At 46.3% G+C, this 20254-nt stretch overlaps 1 protein-coding gene and 1 pseudogene across 3 annotated transcripts; one reads left to right on the top strand and one right to left on the bottom strand.

Moving 5' to 3' along the window:
* Positions 1–510: 510 nt before the first annotated feature.
* Positions 511–17816, bottom strand: DNTTIP1 (deoxynucleotidyltransferase terminal interacting protein 1). Of its 2 annotated transcripts, none has more exons than XM_080683470.1 (13): positions 17640–17816; positions 16984–17054; positions 16008–16104; positions 11816–11914; positions 9035–9103; positions 8746–8802; positions 8434–8492; positions 7241–7286; positions 5607–5665; positions 5458–5518; positions 2765–2836; positions 975–1030; positions 511–870 (listed from the first exon to the last, which is right to left on the bottom strand). In XM_080683470.1, exons 1-13 carry the CDS (start codon positions 17811–17813, stop codon positions 732–734), a joined length of 1059 nt encoding a protein of 352 aa, XP_080539596.1. In that variant the 5' UTR covers positions 17814–17816; the 3' UTR covers positions 511–731. The 2 variants fall into 2 exon arrangements, with proteins under 2 accessions (XP_080539596.1, XP_080539597.1); XM_080683471.1 differs by having other exon boundaries at positions 16984–17096; positions 17640–17774.
* LOC308255666 (large ribosomal subunit protein eL33-like) lies at positions 12481–12791 on the top strand (annotated as a pseudogene). Its single transcript has one exon. The product of its transcript is annotated as a large ribosomal subunit protein eL33-like (transcript).
* Positions 17817–20254: the final 2438 nt, after the last annotated feature.

The raw sequence follows: 20254 nt of genomic DNA, 5'->3' as shown, positions 1-20254 counted from the left end.
CAGCCTGGAACCCTACTCCCGGGGAAAGAGAGGGCCCCAAATCTTGCCTGGTACCCCTCCCTGAAACCCAAAACCCCTGCCTCTCTCCCATTATGGTCTGGGCCCATTGCGAGGGGGAGAACCTTGAGGCTGATGGCAATCTAGCAGTAGTCTTCCTATTAGAAAGTAGGTTCATATGCTGCCTTTCTACATATTTAGTGTTTTAATCTATAAGATGGGGGTAATAAAAGCCACTCTGCATTTTTCTTCTGGTCTGTCATGAACCCACCATGGTGCCACCCATTACATTCTGCTACTTCCATGCCGTAGTTGGGTGAAGAAATAAGAAACAGAGGGACAGGGAGTGTGCAAGGTATTCCCTGGGTCATCTCATAAAGCATGAAAGCAGCAGGACCTTCCTGGGTCTAACCTGGGGTGCGAGAGGGGTACCTGGTTCTTTCCTCTACCCACTTCTAGAGTCCTTGATGTTTTGTCACCCCCCCCCCCCCCACAAGACAGAACACACAGCAGGCTCATCATCTGTGTTTATTACAAACTTTAATTGCTTCTTATCCTAATAACTTTACAAATATAGAACTACATGCCAGTCTGGGGATGCTCTGTAGTGAATCACCCCTGTGAGGCACAGCTTAATGCCGCTATCATCCATCCGGGAGCAGTCTCAGTGGTGGCCTCAGCCATAGGGAAAGGGTCATGAGGAAGGCTGCCTAGTGTGGCCAGGCCACCTGGCTTCAGGTCTGTGCAGGTGCTTCAACTGCACGATGCTCATTCTCTGTCCGTTGAGTCTCCATGTACTTTCGCATCTTCTCAACTATCCAGGAGGGTAGGACAAAGGATTTCAGCTCCTCTAACTTCAGGTCCAGGCATCCTCTGACAAAGACATTGAGGAAAAAAGTTGAAGACAGGATGTAGTCCCTGGCTCATTCTGGGGGTTCGTAAGGCAGGGAGAGAGTAGGGGACAGATCTGGATTTACCTGTAATCATCGCTGGCAGCGAGGTCCCGGATGTCCTCTTCAATGAGGAGGTAGGCCTGGTGCAGGAGCAACGGAGAGTGATAATCAACTCTGATTCATTTCTGTGTTGCTTAACCACACTTTATTAAACATTTGCTTAATGTAAGGGCTATAAGGGAGGGGGGCATAGTTTGTAACTTAGTAGGGGGGAGTAAATAGGGACTGAGGAACAGTTCCTTGAGGCAATCTTTCACTCAAATAGAAACTATGGGTGGGTGAGTGGAAACTGGTAACTATAACTTTCTTCTCTTTTAAAAAAGGACCCTGCCCTGACCGGTTTGGCTCAGTGGATAGAGCATCAGCCTATGGACTGAAGGGTCCCAGGTTCGATTCCGGTCAAGGGCATGTACCTTGGTTGCGGGCACATCCCCAGTAGGGGGTGTGCAGGAGGCAGCTGATTGATGTTTCTCTCTCATCGATGTTTCTAACTCTCTATCTCTCTCCCTTCATCTCTGTAAAAAAGCAATAAAATATATTAAAAAAAAAAAAAAAAAGGACCCTGATCCTGGCTGGGTGTGGCTCAGTGGTTGAGGGTCAACCTATGAACCATAAGGTCACGGTTCGATTCCCAGTCAGGGCACATGCCCAGATGTGGGCTCCATCCCCAGAAGGAGGTATGCAGGAGGCAGCCAATCAATGATTCTCTCTCATCATTGATGTTTCTATCTCTCTCTCCCTCTTCCTCTCTGAAATAAGTAAAAAAAAATAAAAAAGGATCCCAAGGTACTTAATAACAAAATGGCAAGAGAGCTAGTGAAATATACATGGAAACAGGAAATTGGAGGAAGTTATGTTAACTCTGGGAACCAAGATTATTTGGTTTTGAACTTTGTGGCAGAAGGGAAAACTGTCTAGTAACTGGGCTGCATTGCCTTGGGGCCTGTAAAGCTGCTGGCACAATGCCATGGGCTGCAGTGGGCGAGAGCCCTCTTGTGAGCTTCCCATACAGAGGATGTTGTTCGTCACATGAAAAGGTCTTCTGTGGGAGACATCTCTTTCTAGTCTTAGGGTCAGGAATAATTAATTGTGTGTCCCTTGGGTCATTTGACTGTCATCTTAAGGACAGAGCAAACTTTGTAACAGAGCAGGTGTTTTTGAGAGGGGCCTAGAGCTGGAAACCCAGAAGTGCACTGGTCTCCCATGTCAGCAATAAAAACAAAACATAACAAAACAAAAACTAGTCTTGCTCATGGCCTAATTTTAGATCCTGTCTCCCCCTCACCTATTTTTTGAGACAGAGTGTAGGTATAAATATAGCAGTAAAATAAAAGATAGCTTTCAATACCAGAAAGGAGATGGCATACTGGTTTGCAAGGCCATTAGATTCTAATAGGAGCAATCCCAGGACTGACTAAGCACTGTGTTGAGAAAAGATTCTTTAATGGTGTCAGGTGCAGAATGTTGTGGTCGATGAGTGAAATTTGTCAACAGGCACAAGGGATAATCAGTAGTGTGTCTTGTACCTGCCATTCTTCTGCTTAACTAATAAAAGCTACGAGTGAGGAATGAGGTGGGGAGGGTCTGAGGGGGTGCTGTGTGGGAGACCTAGGGACAGCAAAGGGAATCCAGGGATTCCAGCCTGCTGTTCAGCATGAAGGAACGGGCCCTCTCTGCCCTTACACGCCTGCCTTTCTACATTCATCAGGCTGTGAGAATCTCTCAGATTTGGAGGTGAGCTGCCACCAACAGCCAGAACCCTGGCTCCTGGGCTGCGTGGGTCTTTGGCAGTGTCACGAGGGAACTGTGCTCACCATCTTCCCCCCTGTTGCCCGCATGTGATGTTGCTCGGCCAGCCAGTGCTTGTCCTGGGGATCAGCTGCATACTGTGAGGGATGAAGTCACAGGAGACATTAGCCTGGTGTGAGGGGCTTTCCTTATTTGCTCCCAGATCATACTCTTGGCCCTTGAGCAGTTCTTATGAACAAGACCTTGTCCTAGCTGGGTGGATGCAGAGGGCTCACCAACCTCTTCAGAAAAAGTACAGTTGAGCCCAGGAAACCAGGAGCAGGACCCAATTTCCAGAGATTTAGTTTCCATCTAATCCCCAACCCCTTTGTTTCTCAATACACAGCATCTCAGGCAATGGATTTGACTCTTACTATAGAGCTCTACTCCTCTTTGAAATAATGATTTGAGGAAGCTTATAATATATATCACTATTATGGTGACCATATTTTCTAAAACAAAAACCAGGACACTTCTTGCTCAGGGGAAGGAAGGATAGCATCACATTTAAGAACCTGGCTTTGGAATTAGACAAAAAAGGTTTAAAATCCAGTTTCTGCCACTTATTAGACAGTATAAACCTGGGCAGTAATTTCCTTGAGACTCAGTTTCTTCATCTGTGAAAAAGACAGTATTAATACTTATAGGGTTGTTAAGAATAAGTAAAATAGCCCTAACTGGTTTGGCTCAGTGGATAGAACGTCGGCCTGCAGACTAAAAGGTCCCAGGTTCGATTCTGGTCAAGGGCATGTACCTTGGTTGCAGGCACATCTCCAGTAGGAGGTGTGCAGGAGGCAGCTGATCGATGTTTCTCTCTCATTGATGTTTCTAACTCTCTATCCCTCTCCATTCCTCTCTGTAAAAAAATCAATAAAATATATTTTTTTAAAAAAAGTAATATGGGCCTGCTTGCATGCCCAAGCCTTCCCCCTTTCTTTCCCCACAGGGATGCATCTCCTAAACTCTAAGGGACCCCATGAGGCTTGCAACTAGGGCAACAATGGTCAGTGGCAATTCATCCTGGGCAAACCCCCTAAGCCTGTCCCCAAGGCCCATTTTTTTCTGACTTCTTAGTGAGCCAAAGAAGCCCATCCTAGGCTCATTTCCCCTGCCCTTTCCTGTTTCACTGTCCCTAACTTTAATAAATGTCCTCTTAAAAAAAAAAGAATAAAGTGGTGCATAAAAAGTGCTAAACATAGTATCTGACACATAATATGCTCAATATAGATACGTTTTATAAAACAGAACATTTGAAATAGAGATGAACTGTATGGTTACTAACTTTGAGTTTGAATAATTATTTCACCTCCCATCCTGTATAATAAAAGGCTAATATGCAAATCGACCAAACAGCAGAATGACTGGTCACTATGACACGCACTGACCACCAGAGGGCAGACGCTCAATGCAGGAGCTGCCCCCTGATGGTCACTCAGCCAGAAGCCAGGCTCATGGCTGGCGAGTGCAGCAGTGGGAGCTTCTCTGGTCTCCACAGCAGCGCTAAGGACCCCTGTCAGGGTCTCGGACTGCAAGAGGGTGCAAGCCAGGATGAGGGGGACCCCCCCACCCCCAGTGCATGAATGTCGTGCACTGGGCCTCTAATATAATATAAACATCAGTCAAAAACTTAAAAGTGTGCATTTTCTGACCGAGAAAAATCCCATTTCCAGGGATTTACCCTTTAGAATCACCCACACATGTACACAAGTTTGTTTTGTGCAGCACTGTTTATGATAGCAACTGTTGGAAAAACCTTAAATATCTAACAACAGGGGAGTAGTGAAATAAATGATGGAATATTTATTCTATGAATTCTATACAGCCATAATGATGAAATGAAGGAGCCCTGGCTTGTGCACCTAAGGGTCATGGGTTTGATTCCCGGTCAAGGGTAGCAGGTTCGATCCCTACCCTGGTCAGGGTTCGTGCGGGAGGCAACCAATCGATGTCTCTCTTTCACATCGATGTTTCTCTCTCTCCCCCTTCTGCCCTCTCTTCCACTTTCTTAAAAAAAAAAAAAAAAAAAAATCAATGGAAAAATATCCTCAGGTGAGGATTAACAATAAATAATTAGCCCTAAGCGGTTTGGCTCAGTGGATAGAGTGTTGGCTTGCGGACTGAAGGGTCCCAGGTTTGATTCCGGTCAAGGGCATGTACCTTGGTTGCGGGCACATCCCCAGTGGGGGGTGTGCAGGAGGCAGCTGATCGATGTCTCTCTGTCATCGATGTTTCTAACTCTCTATCTCTCTCCCTTCCTCTCTGTAAAAAATCAATAAAATATATTTAAAAACAAAACAAAACAAAACAAAAAAACCACAATAAATAACTAAACAAAAATAAAATGAGGGAGACTTAGTTTAATAACATGCACAAGAGCTCAGGTTTTGCTGAGGACAGACCTGACTCACTAGTTACCACTGAGTGATTCTGAACAAATCACTTAGCCTTTCTCAGCCGTTCCATCTTAAAGGAAGTTCCATGAAATAATTTGTGGCACCTAAAACCAGGTTTGGTACACAATAAACACACAAGACAAGTAGCTATTATTGAGGCACAGAGTTGTTGTGTAAATTATAAAAGGTAAAGGTCGAGGGCAACTAGAACCCAGATGCCTTGACTCCCAGATCGGTGTTTGCCCCAAGCTTCTCTGTGCCATGTGCAGTTCCCAATGTCACATAGTCCCCTGCAATGGTCTGCCTGACCCCCAGCTCTCACCTACCTTAAAGAGGTGTGGGTGCTTGATGTAGATTCTCCCTCTGGTGCCCCCCATCCCCAGGGCTCTGAAAAATAACAGACATGTGTAAGGATTCCTGCAGTTGTAGTCTTAGGGGTGGACTCCTTTCTCAGTGCCAAAGCTCTAAGACTTACTTGTTGGCTCGAGATCCTAACACAAAGGTGGTAGATTCATTCAGCCGAGCTGGGTCCCACTACGCAAAAAATAGACAGGCTGGTGAGGGTGAGGTTTCTCTGATGGGCAGGAAAGAAACATTCCTCTCCCTCCCCTCTACCAACACCACCCTTATTCCATTATTCAAAACAGTTGATTCAAGAAACTGAATACTTACACTATGCTAGGCCCTGTGCTAGATACTGGGGATAAAGAGATGAGTAAGATAGTCTCTGTACTCCAGAGTCCACACACTTATGTGTATAGATCAAGCATGTCAAACTCAAAGGCTAACACGGGCCAAATAAACAAGGCATGCAGCCCGTGGGCCGTGAGTTTGACATGCTTAGTATAGATAATTATACCATCATGAGATGGGCAATGATATACAGGTGAGTGTAGGTGGGAGGGGTGCCAAAGAGAAGGATAACAAGAAGGCTTCCTTAAAGAGGTAATTCGCAAGTTGATTCCGGAAGGATGAGCACAAGTTAGACAGGGTAGAGGGGAGGAAGAAGGGGCAGCATGAACAAAGGCAGGTGAGAGCTGATGTGGGATGCTGGTGAGACTGTAAACCATTCTGTGTTGCTAAGAGAGAGAGCACAAATTAGGGCATGGCAATTAATGAGGCTGGAGAGAGAAGCAGAGAGGGCTGAAGGCCCTAGAACATTTGCTCATTCTGGAGGCTATGGGGGGGTCACCGAGGAGCAGATCTGCTTTAAAGATAGCTCACTCTTCTGCAGTGTGGCTTCTGGATTTGAAGTGGCAGACTCCAGGCAGGGGGTCCAGCTCAGAGGTTGCTGTAACAGAGCAGTTTTGAAGGAAGAAGAGGGCCTGAGCCAGGATAGCAGTAAGGATGAAGAGGAGGGAATAGCAACTGTGATATATATAGGAGGTGGAAACATCCAGGGTGGAAGGAAAGGAAGAGGCAAAGATGACTAAAGTAGAGACCATAAAAGACAGCTGAAGAAAGATTCTGATAGCCATTTTGGATATCTGAGTTGGAAATGCCATGGAAATTCCAGGCAGGGAGATCTAGTAGGCAGTTGGATATACCAGTTTTAAACTAGAAAGGGAGTGTGGGACAAACCAAGAGGTATGGCAGGTTTAGTACACTGGTCCCTGAAACTATAGGAGTGAATTATTTAGATCATCCAGAGAGAAACTAGATGGAGAAGTGGGCCAAGGAGGGAATTTCGGGGAATGCCCCTTTATATGGGTCATTGCTGAGGAAGAACTCCCCAAAGAGAGGAAGACCAGAAAGACCCAGGAGAATGCAGGACCACCTATTTTAGGGAGCAGAGTTTTAGAAGAAAGGTGTCGTCGCCGTGTGAAGGCAAAGGGCCAGCACGACAAGAGGTGGGGCATTCATACTGGACACAGCCTCAACCAGGACAGCGGAGCTTTCACCTGCCTGCCTGGGCTTCCACATGTCATTTTACTTAAAGAGGATTCTATTGCTAAAAGGGCTTGTAAACAATGGGGAAGGGGCAAGATGGCTCTGGAATGGCATGCACACATCCTTCACTACCCCAGCCTCTTTCCCTCCTGCTGGCCCAGAGCCTTGACTGAGTCTCCCCCTAGGATGGAGGTCACTGCTATGCTCACATAATCATACCTTGGGGCCTTCTCGGCGAATTGGTTCACAGGATTTTGGTTTCCACCTGATTGGGGGACAGAAGAAATAAGTTCAGGTCCAGGATTGGCAGAAAGCCTGCTGCTGGTGGTGCGAGTTCCCCACACACTCTCACTTTAGCCCTCGGTGTACTTCTTCCAGGTAACCCATATCGAGGAGGCACAAAGGGAGAAAGCACTGGACTAGAAGCCATCCTAGGACTAGATCTGATATCAAGTCCAAGAACGTCTTTGAATTGTAGTTCTCATGTCAAAAGAGATACCAGCAGCAATGCTATTGTGTTAGTGAGGAATGAACTTGCTCAGGTGGGACACAAATCTAGGTCTGATGATTACTACTATTCCATCTCTTAATCCAGGGCACCAGCTATCCCCATCGCTTTTAACCAGACCAATAAGGCTTTATCTGCTTTAAATATTGGGCTTCCATGTAAAGTTTTGTTTGAAAAAAGATTCTGGCCCTAGCTGGTTTGGCTCAGTGGATAGAGCATCAGCCTGTAGACTGAAGGATCCTGGGTTCGATTCGGGTCAAGGGCACATGCCCGAGTTGCGGGCTCAATCCCCACTGGGGGCATGCAGGAGGCAGCCTATCAATGATTCTTTCTCATCATTGATATTTCTATCTCTCCTTCTCCCTTCCTCTCTGAAATAATATAATAATAATATATTATATAATATATATATATGTGTATATATATATATGTGTGTGTGTATATATATATATATATATATATATATATATATTCTGTTGCTTTAAAAATCTTTGAAAATGCCATCCTAGAGGGAATGGAGTTTTGCCCCTTAGAAGCTATATGATGTTGGGCAAGTAATTCTCTGAGTCTATTTCCTTATTGCAAAATTAATTACACCTTCTTTAGAGGGTGGATGTAAGTATTAAAAAGTACATATTGTAAGGAGTTTAGTCCATTATAAACATTGAATATATACTAACAACAAAGAAAGTCTGGTGTTTCATCAAGCTGGCTGAACGTTCTGGGGCAAAAGCAGGATAGAACACCCTCCTCCTTGCTGCTTTCTTTTTCTACCCCAAACCCGGGGGACCCTCCTCCATGGTGACTTAAACAGATCTCACTTCTCCAGGGACAGGACTCTGGCCGCTTTTCCTCCAGGCCCACTCCCTCCCGTTCCCCTTTAGCTCTATTGGTCCCTACTCACACCATGCCAGGGGCTGCCCGGTCATTTGACTGGATGTGTCCAGGAGGCCGTCCCTTCCTCTGCCACAAAGAACAACTGTCAGAGCCTGACCCTGTGGAAGCCCCACCCCACCCTATTGGCAGGTCCAGGGTCACTGGTGGAGATGGTTTTTCCAAAGAGATGAAATGGTGCTTGAGAGTGAATAGGAAGAGTGAATGTTTCCAGGGTTCCTGCCTCTCATGCTAGAAAGGCCCCAGGATGCACTGAGGAAGCCTACCACCCTCCCTGGGGCTGCGAGGCCTTGCCCAGCCAGAAAACATGGGGATGGTTTACCTTTTTGGGAATGGGACTTCCTCGATGAGCACCTTCCTCTTCTGCCTGCCGACCACGCTGCAGAAAAAGGAAAGGGAATCAGTGGAAGGCCGGTATCTGGGGGCTGCAGGTTCCTTGGGATTGCAGAAGACAGGGCCCCTGGACCATACCCTCCCTGAGCCAGGCCTCAGAAACCCTCCCAGCATGATGCAATTTGGACCTGGTCCTACAAATGGGTGGAACATGGAATGCCCCTGCCTCCCAGTTTGATCATTGTCCCCCTTTTAAACCCCAAGAGAGTGACTCTGACCTTTATCCCTGGAAGCTCATGGGTCAATCTGGGTATAACTTTTTCTCCATCTGAGAACAGTAGTTTTGCCTGAAAGGAAAAGATTGTGTTAACAGTCACTATTTTGGTGGGAAGCCTCTCTGCCTTCATTTTTTTTTTTTTTAAATATATTTTATTGATATTTTACAGAGAGGAAGGGAGAGGGATAGAGAGCTAGAAACATCGATGAGAGAGAAACATCGATCAGCTGCCTCCTGCACACCTCCCACTGGGGATGTGCCTGCAACCAAGGTACATGCCCTTGACCGGAATTGAACCTGGGACCCCTCAGTCCGCAGGCCAACGCTCTATCCACTGAGCCAAACTGGTTAGGGCTCTTCCTCACTTTTTTCGATGTAAATATATACTATGTGTGTTTTCTAACTAAATGCATTGATATACTATATACTCCTCAGGAAGCTGCCGTTTTCATTTAACAATATTATGTGCCTAGGAGGTAATTGGCTGAGGATGCAGCAGGAAATAACACAGCAAGGTCCTTACTTTTATGCAACTTATATTCTGTGGGTGATGTGAATAATAAGCAAATAAATAAACATATAAACAAGCTGACTCAGATCATGATGAATGCTCTGAAGAAAAAAACCATAGACAGATGTAACAAGAGAATCGCCAGAAGGAAGGGCTCCGTGAAGCAGGCGGTCAGGGAAGGCCTTGTTGAGAAGGTAGCCTGAGCTGACGTGAGGAGGAGGAGGAGGAGGAGCACTTGAGAGCCCTGAGCACTGCCTCCTTCTGGAAACACTTTTCTACTGGCTCCTGTGGCCACACTTCCCCGGTTTTTCTATTTCTCTAGCCGCTCTCTCTTAGCCTTCTTTGCTGGCTCGTCCTCCTAGATCTGGTTCTTTTCACTCTGTCCTCTTTCATTAGATATTCTGTCTGCTTTCATCTATGCTCACAGCTTCAATTAACATCTATAAACTGATGACTGCAATTTTCTTTTTATCTTCAGCTGTAGCCTCCCCTTTGTGCTCTAGACTTATATATCAGCCTGCCCATGTCTATGCATGGATGACCCAAATACGCTAGGTCCAAAATTGACCCCATGATTTTCTCCACCAAAAGTGAAGAGTGCACAGTCTCAACGCACACATTTGTTATTTCATACCTGTCCACTTAACTCTGAAAGCAGGAACTCTGCTTGTTCGTTCGTTCGTTCATTCATTCACTTACTCTCTCAATCATTCAACAAACACTTAATGTACTAATATTAAGAGTCATATTCTAGGGCTAGGAATACAGCAGTGAACAAGATCAGGCCTCAACTCTTATAAAATTCAAGATTTTAGCGGAGTTTGGGAAGGAAGGCAGAAAATAAACAAACAAACAAACAAACCATTAATAATTTCAAGTTGAAACAAATAGTGGAAATAAACACGTTGAAGTGATAGAGTGTAACTGGAGGTGGGGAAGGAAGTGAGATGGGGCTACTTTAGATGGAGCCAGCTATGTAAAGAGTTAAGGGGAGAGCACGTGAGGCAGTGAGAGCAGCAAGTGCAAAGGCCCCGAGTTGGTGTGCTGGAGAAGCAGGAGTTCAGTATGGCTAGAATACAGTCAATAGGGCAGGTGGGAGGAGGTGACGTCCAAGATGCAGGAGCTGGTCCACACAGGGCTCTGTGGGTCACGGCAAGGCATGAGGGTTTTATTCTGCCTGCAAAGTGAAGTCACTAACATGTTTTAAAGAGCGGAGTGAGACAATCTGATTCATCTTTAAAAAGATGGGTCTGGATGCTGTGAGAATAGAATGGAGGAAGTAGCTCAGGGCTGAGACATACATTTGGGAATCATCAGCAGTTAAATTTTTAGGCTTCAAAGCCCAGAATGAGAATGGGCCACAGAAGAGAAGGGGTCTGAGGACTGAACTTAGGAGTGCACCAACAGCCAGAGTCAGGTAGAGAAGAGAAGCTCGCCCAGGAAGCCGAGGGGTATGGCCAATGAGGCTGGAGCCAAGAGAGGAGCATTCTAAGAAACATGACATGATTCACTGCGACAAATGCCACCAAGCAGCGGAGTAAGCTCTCACTGACAGCACGGAGTTCTCCTGCCCTTTCAGAGCTGAGGTCCAGGCCCTGATCTTGCTCTTTTCTGAGGCTGTGCCTGAGCAGCTAGCCAGCTGACTTCTTATGATAATTACCCTTATAGACCTGAACTTAAACCAGCCTTTGTGGCTTTGATTATGAAGAAATTTCCATCTCTGACAGCTAATGGTTTCACAGTCAAGCACAGAGTCTGGGTGATGCTGACAATTTCTATTAATAACAGCAGCTGACACATGCAAATAGGTTCACTACTATCTTGGGAACACAGCCATTTATAAACCTGATGTCATGCCTCCAGACCACACCCTGAGAGACGGGGGGGGGGGGGGGGGGGGGGCAGAAAGGGTGATAGTCCCCAGGGGCTGTGACAACTTCAAGAATCAAGTCACAAGTACTTGCAGAGGTGAGATGGACCTTAGCTATTATAACTCTTGCTTGTTGTAAGCCACAATTTCTTCATCCGTAAATTAGGGATTAAAATATGTCTTCTGTAGAGAGTTTCTTCTGAGATATGAATTAACAAATGATATAAAAACATTTATCACGGTACCCGGCATGTAGTAACTATTTCCCTCCCCTTCTGTCAACAACAACCCCAAGCCCTACCTGGAAGTAAGTGGCTTCTCTGGCATCCCCCACTGATGATGGGATCACACCTCTTAATGGAGATCCCAGAGCTAAGCCCTCTGGTCCTATTTGGTCTCACCTGCTCTAGGCAGCTGCGACAGGCCTCCTGGATCAGCTGCTCTGCATCCACTTCTTCCCCAACGTTGTCTCGCACATTCAGTGCTGCCTTCTGGAAGAACTAGGGAGAAGTACAAAGAGCGAACTGAATATAAAAGGAAAGCTTTTAGCCCTGGCTGGTGTGGCTCAGTTGTTGGGTGTCATCCTGTGCACCAAAAGGTTGCTGTTCGATTCCCAGTCAGAGCACATGCTTGGATTGCAGAATAGATCCCAGGTTGGGGGCATGCAGGAGGCAGCCGACCAATGTTTCACTTTCACATTCATGTTTCTCTCTCTCTCTCTCCTTATCTCTTTCTCTCTCAAAAATAAAAATATATAAAAAGAGAAGCTTTGCCCTAACCAGTTTGGCTTGGTGGATAGAGCGTCGGCCTGAGAACTGAAAGGTCCCAGGTTCGATTCCAGTCAAGGGCATGTACCTTGGTTGCGGGCACATCCCCAGTGGGGAGTGTGCAGAAGGCAGCTGATTGATGTTTCTCTCTCATCATGTTTCTGACTCTCTATCCCTCTCCCTTCCTCTCTGTAAAAAATCAATAAAAATATATTAAAAAAAAGAGAAGCTTTTAGCTATCTCCACCATCTTGGAGCCTGGGGAAGCCTGCTGGGAACAGGACTTCTAAAATGACAAATATGTCTGGAAGGCTGTGGTCCAAGGCCATTTTTGCTGGCTATGAGCAAGGTTTCTGGAACCAGAGGGCGCACACAGTTCTTCCTGAAACTGAAGGTGTTTATGCTTGAGGTGAAACGGAATACTATCTAGGCAAGAGATATGCTTATGTGTACAGCAAAGAACAGTGACTCCTGGTGGCAAACCAGACAAAACCAGAGTCATCTGGGGAAAGGAACTCAAGCTCATAAAAACAGTGGTGTGGCTCCTGCCCAATTCTGAAGCAACTTTCCTGCTAAGCCTATTGGGGCACAGAATCCGTGTAATGCTCTAGGATTTAACTGAAAAGTAAATAAAAGGGAATTTGTTCTCTTGTAGTTTTGTTAAATGGGTTAAACACAAAGAAATAAATAGAAGAGAAGCTTTTATCATATCTCATACAGAAGGAAAAAAGTGATTCTGAGTATGGCTTTGAGATCAGACAGATTTAGATTCATATTCCAGGTTCATTTCCCCACTCTATCCTCGTTTAAGGAGAAGCATAATCATAGAGGGGCCCAAAAGATGGTCATTACAGCATTAATGTGTAAATAGTGCAAAATCAAAGAATAACTTAAATGTCCAGGTATAACTTAAATAAATTATGGCAGACATACCATAAATATGCAAATATTAAAAACCATAGTAAGAAAAAAAATCACAGTAAGGACATATGGCAAAATATATTTTTGACAGGAAAGGTGACTCTTGAGGGATCTGACACTTTGTTCTAGAGACATGACTTGGGCTCTCATTATGAATGTGTTCTCAGTCCTTGGTTTGGGGCCTCACACCACCTAGTTTTCAGGCTCATGCGCTCCCTTTTATCCAGTGGTGGAACCTCCTGCTTTCCCTTTCCGCAGTCAGTTGGAGCTGCTGGTGTTCTGAGGCCCTGGCCAGGTCTCTCTCCTCCCATCCTACAGATGTTCCTTTGATTGGACAAAGTCAGATTCAACCAGGACCTTCTAGTATGGATCTTTTCGGAACACTGTCAAACAAAGTGGTCAGATGAGGCCAGGTCAAATCAAAGTTGTGATGTAATCAATTTATTTGTACTTTGTTCAAACACAAGTGCGATAAGGAGGTATCTTTACTGACTATAAAGAGGGAAGCCTAGTGCCACAAATCGTATTTATTCAGCATTTGTCCAGGGGAGAAGGTTCCTGAATCATAGTATCCATTATTGGGATAAGCAACAAGAAAAGGGCTTTGGAGGCAGGCAATCACAGATTAAATCCTGGCCTAGCCTTCCCTTACTGGCTTCATTATTTCTGCATGTGAAAAGGTGTGGAGGTATGAGAATACATGGTGCATTCTGGGACATACAAAAAGTAGGGATAGTAATGAAGGGAATAAGGGGTGTGTGGCTGGGGTCTGATCACTTTGGGCCATATATGCCATAAGGAATTTGAATTTTACCCAGAGACAATGGAAAGTCACCGAGGAATTTTATTTATGTACTAGAGGCCTGGTGCACAAATTCATGCACAGGTGGGGTCCCTTGGCCTGCCTGGTGATCAAGGCCTATGGGCGGGGGGCTGGCTGGCTCGGGGGAGGGACCGCAGGAGGTTGGCTGGCAGGCCCCCGCCCCCCAGCCCCTCCGATCGGGGCCATGTTGGGGGGGGCTGGCTGGGCAGGGGGAGGGGCCACGGGAGGTTGGCTGCCGCCCCACCCCCAATTGGGGCCCCATGGGGGCTGGCCTGACCAGGGAGAGGGGGCATTTGAGGGTGGGGCTGGCTTGGGGGAGGGGCTGCGGATGGTTTGCTGGCCAGCCCTGCCCCCCTGATCCTGATCAAGGTGGGGGGCCAAGAAGGGGTAGGGCCAGCAGGGGGAGGGGCTACGGGAGGTTGGCCAGGCAGCCCCATCCCCGATTGGACCAGTTGGCCAGCTGCAGGTTGTTCTGGTCGTTCCAGTCATTCAGTCACTGGCTTTTTATATATATAGAGCATGCATGCATGTATGTATTTATTTATTATTTGTATTGATTTCAGAGAGGGAGAGGGAGAGAGAGAGAAACATCAATGACGAGAAAGAATCACCTATTGGCTGTCTCCTGCTGTGGATTGAACTCACAACCTGGGGATGTGCCCTGACGGGGAATCAAACCGAGACCTCCTGGTTCATAGAGGGATGTTCAACAAGTGAGCCACACTGGCCGGGCACTACTCTTAAAATACATACAGAATTGGACTCTTTTCCAACATTTGCACTGCTAACACTCAAGCCACTATCATCTTAAGTCTCCTAACTGGTCCTCCTGCAGTATATTCTCTATACAACAGTCAGAGTAACTCTTTAAAAAATGTTCAGATTACATGCTCTGCTCAAAACTCTCCAAGAGCTTTATTTTACTCACAATAAAACACAAAGTCCTTATGATGGCTTCAAGGTTCTGGCATGAGCTGGGCCCCTGCTATGTCTCTGATCACCTCTCCTGTTACTCGCCCCTGGCTCAGTCTGTTCCAGTCACACTGGCCACTTGGGGGCTTTGAATGTGCCAAGCACAGTCCTGCCTCAGGGCCTCTGGCCTGTTCGCTCAGCTGGGATGGCTTCTCACCAGGTTTCTGCATGGCTTGTTCTTTTCTCACTTTATTCAAATCTCTGCTTAAATGTCCTTTTATCATAGGACTTTCCCAGTCACAATCTATGAGAAAGCACCTCTGTTCCCCATTGGTCACTCTCTTCCCCTTCTCTCTGGCGTTACCTAACAAGGTACAAATTTGCTAAAAGAGAGCAAGGACATTGTCCATTTTCTTCACTGCTACATCCCCATCCCCAGTGCCTAGAATAGTGTCTGCCATTATGGTAGACGCTCAGTAAATACTTCCTGAATGAATGAGTAAACATAAGAGGAGGGAGGTCTAGGAAGAAAAACAGAGTTCAGTTCTGAATATGGTGGGTTTGAAGCATCTGAGAGACATTCAGGTAGAATCATGTAGAACTTTATTTATGGTCCTAGAAAATAAGTTTTCTGTTGTTGTTGTTAATCTCTACCTGAGGATATTTTTCCATTGATTTTTAGGGAGAGTAGAAGAGAGAGGGAAAGACAGAGAGAAACACTGATGAGAGAAAAAACACATCCTGCATGAGCCCCAACCAGGGCTGGGCCAGGAAGGAGCCAGCAACTGAGGTACGTGCCCTTGACCGGAATTGAACTTGGGACCCTTTGGTTCACAGACTGATGCTCTATCCACTGAGCCAAACTGGCTAGGGTGAAAAAGAATTTAAATAATGAGAATGGTGATATTATTAAACAAATAATAAAAGCACTTGTTATGTTCCAAGCACATTTCTGAGCATATTACACTTAAGTCATTCCATCCTCACAATAGCTTGGCCAAAGAGGTGTTCAAATTACCCCTAAAGAGAGAAAAAAGTTCTTGGGAGTTCAGAATGGGAAAACTCTAGATATCTGTGTGTACTAGAGAGAGCCAGGGAGATAGTGAAGCAGGAAAGGACTGCTCATGAGTCTTTCTCCCGTTTAATGTTTTACTTTTGTGTCCCCTCTCACCTTCATGTACTTGTTGAACACAGTCTGGATCTCCTCGTTGATGCTAGGCTGCAGCACAGCTCGAAGGAGGTCCATGGATATAGCAGGATCTGTGAAACTGCATTCAGGAGGGAGACACAGTCAGGGGACATATCCCAAACACATCCTTTCTAGTCTGCCCGGCTAGTGATTGACATAGGATCCTTTAATGACAATAATAGATAGTTTTTACCAAAAACTAACTATGTGCCCAGGTTCTCTGTAAACTACATAGATGCATTCCTTTATTTCATCTCATAACTCTCTGAAATGAGTATTGTTTTGAAAGTATTATGAAATACTGTATAATACTTATATAGAAAAGTCTATACACATTAACAAAGAGTGTTAGTGAACATCCATTTAATCACTATCCAGGTCAAAAAATATAATCAGCATTTCAAAGGCTCATCTTGTGCTCTCTCCCTTACCTTTTATTATCTATTTAATGACAACAATTATTAATTATTACCTTTTACCACAGGGTAATAGTACCCTATGGATACTATTAGCCACACTTTTAAAAAATATGTTTTTATTGATTTCAGAGAGAGAGAGAGAGAGAGGATAGAAACATCAATGATGAGAATGATTGATTGGTTGCCTCTAGCACGCCCCCTACTGGGGATCGAGCCAGCAACCCCCGCATGTGCCCTGACCAGGAATTGAACTGTGATCTCCTGGTTCATGGGTTGACCCTCAACCACTGAGCCACACCTGGCTTAGGTGGCTCAGGCATTGTTTCATCTATCCGTTCCCCTCATTTTGAATATGAATTCAGTGGGGTAAGTGACTTGCTCAAGGTCACACAGAGCCACAGAATCTGAGTCTCCTCTTTTCTAGTCCAGTGCTCATTCTACTGCGTGACGATCTCTTCTCAGCTCTCTATAACTAGGACCCCAAAGCTGCCTTCCAAGACAGTGCCTGGGAGGTAAGTCCCATCCAGAGTCATCCTTACCTGGTGGTCATCTGTGAGCGGCGGCCCCTTCGCTGCACCTGCCGGTGCTTTATCATTATGTTCCAAGGATTCTGTGGGGACCAAGGGAGCAGGTGTCACCGAAGTCTGTGACACTGGGGTGAAGGTGGAGAATGAGTATGAAGTTAAACCTAGACAGCCCTGCTTCTCAGGTGTTTGCACCACTTCTTCCACCTTGCGATTTATCGATTGATCGGGGGCGGGCAGTGATTGGAAGGCCCTGCCAGGGAAGAGAAACTCAGGGAGAGATTCCTGCCTCAAAAGTCCCGACCCCACCTTTTCAGGAATGGCTGGAGGAAGGGAACCAGTGTTTACCGAGGACCTACTCTGGTGGCAGATGATGTGTGCTGGGTGGGCGCGCTTTACCGCATTTATATCCCATCCCCACAACCTTAGGAGGCAGATACTAATCATCTCCGCTTTATAGAAGAAACGGGGGCCTTGACAGGACTGACCCACGTCACCTAGCGAGGAGGGCGGCACCAGAACTTGAATACTGGTCGTCGGACTGAGAAAAACGCCAACCCCGTCGGCAGCTCCAGCCACCGCGTTCTTTTGCCCGCGGGCTAGGGTCCCGGGAACCCGAGGCCCTGCCGGCCCGAGCCCAGGCCGCCCGGCCTCCCTCGGGGCACTCTCACCGTAAGAACCAGCTGCCCCGCTGCGCCCGCATCTCCCAGCTCGGGGCCGCCCCGCTCTGCCCCGCCGGGTCCCCGCGGCTGCTCGGCGTCGCCAGTGGCCCCCATGGCGCCCCCGATCCTCACAACTCTAGTCCGACTCTGCCAATGGGCCGGAAAGTGGCCCCGTGACGTCATTGGAACGCGCGGCCGCCTGCCTGAAAGCGCGACGCGGCGAACAGCGGAGTTACCATGGGAACCAACCGCCGCTTCCAGCCCCGGAGACCCTGGAGACCTAGTGAGAGGAGTGGGCGGGGCTTCCTCCGGGAAGGGGCCGCTTAGCGGGTGTGGACTCGGGGTGTTCAGTCAAGAATCGTTCTCCGTCTGAAGTGCGGGGCAGAGAAAGGGGAGCAGGTTTCCAGGGGTTGAAGTTGGGGAATTTAGGGGAGCGTTTCGTACAGCAGCGTCTGCAGTTCAGTCTTTGAAAACTGTAGACTTTAATATGCCCTGTACTGAGGCCCCAGAATTGGAGTGGACATGGAACCCCCACGACAGGAGGCCCAGGCCATCCCTAGCACTCACCCACCGGGTCTCTCTCTCTTTTTTAAAAAAATATATTTTTATTGATTTCAAAGAGGAAGGGAGAGGGAGAGAGAGTTAGAAACATCAATGATGAGAATCATTGATTGGCTACCTCCTGCATGCCCTACATTGGGAATCCAACCCTCAACCTGACCTCCTGGTTCATAGGTCTCTAGCCTCAACCATTGAGCCATGCTGACTGGGCATCCACCAGGTCTTAACAGGCTTCCACCCTAGGGGCTGCCTCTTGGGTCTGAAGGCATCAGAATAAAGGCTGGGACTTGGACCATATATTCCTCCAACCCCAGGGAGCTGGACTTCTCTCCCCAGTCTCTGATTCAGGGATGGGCGGGAGATGCAGGGTTAACAGCCATAGAGTTCCCCAGAGCTCCCCTTAACTCTGATGTAGATGTAAGAGGCCCTGAATAGAATTGGATTGATTTATGAGTGGTAGAGAAAGTTACTTTTTCCAGGTCACAACACAGGGTAGTAGAAAGTGTGTGTGTTATTTTATTTTATTGCTTTTTAAGAGAGAGAGACAAAGAGAGAGAGAGAGAGAGAGTACATTGATTGACTCCCTCCCACAGGCAGTCTGACCAGGGATTGAACCCAAAACCTGGGTATGTGCCCTGTCTGCGAGGGTTTTGCAGTTAGCAAGATCTGAGTTGAAATCCAATATGGGATGGTGATTAAGAACTATGAAATTGGCCTGCCTATCTTTGTTTTACCATTTACTAGCTGTGTGACCCACGTTTCTTTCTGCACCTTAGTTTCTCCATCTGTAGCATGGGGATAATAGTAACAAACTCATAGGTTGCAGTGAGGATTAAGTGAGTTAATTAATATAAAGCGCTTAGAATTGTGGCACAAGTAAACCCTCAAGCAATGCTGTCATTACTTTTATTAAATTCCAGCAGCCACCACATAGTAGCTTTAGAATCTTGGGCAATTTTCCTCAGCCCCTCTGAGACACTTTTACCTCTGCAAGATTATCGTGAGGATTAAAATAATGTATATAAAGCACATAATAGGTCATCAATCTCTATGCTCCAATATCAGCCTTAAAACAATAAGGCAAAAGACACACACACACACACACACACACACACACACACACCACAAAACAAAAACAAGGCAACTTCCTGACACTGAACTCTTTGGCACTATTAGGAGGATTTTATCTTGAGTCTTGGATGTTCCCTGCCCTTTAACCTCACTGGGCTAAGCAGTGCCACTGGACACTATTAGGTATCATGGCTGACCAAGGTCATAAGCAGATAGATAAATAAAAATAAAAATAAATAAAGCCCCTTGCTGGTTTTGCTCAGTGGATAGAGCATCGGCCTGTGGACTGAAGGGTCCTGGGTTTGATGCCAGTCATGGACACATGCCTGGTTTACAGGCTCGATCCCCAGTGGGGGGCATGCAGAAGGCAGCCGATCAATGATTCCCTCTTCATCATTGAGGTTTCTATCTTTCTCTCCCTCTCCCTTCTTCTCTGAAATAAATAAAAAAAAATATATATATATTTTAAAAAGAAATAGAGCAAGAAGAGATAAATAAAAGGAGTTTATATGGTCTAGATTTACTTGAATCATAGCAACTATTCTTTGTGGTTCTGTCAACTAGCCTTCATACAATCCCAGGATGGCCTGTGTGGGCCAGAGGGACCAAGATGTAGGTTTTGGTGCATTTAAATTAGCTCTGAGCAGACTCAAAGATAGGTCTTTGTAGATATTTGAGTTTCTAAGTATCTGTTTTCTAGGTTGCTAGGATGAACAGGAGCCCCAGTGCATTTTATTAACTTTGTTATTTTCTTATTAAGTCCTGTCATTGTGTCCTCCCAAGGCCCTTTAGGGCTCTCTTTGATCCTTGATCCAGTGGCCTTCCCTCCAATTTCCCAGGTTTGTCACCATTGTCCAGGGCTATTGCGTATTGTGCATTACAGAGCTTAGTCACCACCCTGTGCCCTTTTGTAGTGCCAGGAATTTTCCCACACACCAGCAACCAGTCATTTTCCTTCTTGTCAGAGAGGCCATCCTTGGCGACTATTATAA

The sequence above is a fragment of the Plecotus auritus genome (genome assembly GCF_963455305.1).
Source record: "Plecotus auritus genome assembly, chromosome: 8".
Taxonomy (NCBI): Eukaryota; Metazoa; Chordata; class Mammalia; order Chiroptera; family Vespertilionidae; genus Plecotus; species Plecotus auritus.
Note: the sequence above shows the minus strand (reverse complement) of the source record. Positions and strands in the feature narration are given on the sequence as shown.

What these genes read in the sequence shown, in the direction of transcription:
- DNTTIP1 (XM_080683470.1), bottom strand. Translation starts at nt 17,813, where the DNA reads ATGACGTCACGGGGCCACTTTCCGGCCCATTGGCAGAGTCGGACTAGA. An exon ending in GTCGCAGCTGCCTAGAGCAG is followed by an intron (nt 9,104 to 11,815) that starts GTGAGACCAAAT and finishes TTTTCCTTTCAG; the next exon opens with GCAAAACTACTGTTCTCAGA. An exon ending in TTCGCCGAGAAGGCCCCAAG is followed by an intron (nt 5,666 to 7,240) that starts GTATGATTATGT and finishes TTTTTTGCGTAG; the next exon opens with TGGGACCCAGCTCGGCTGAA.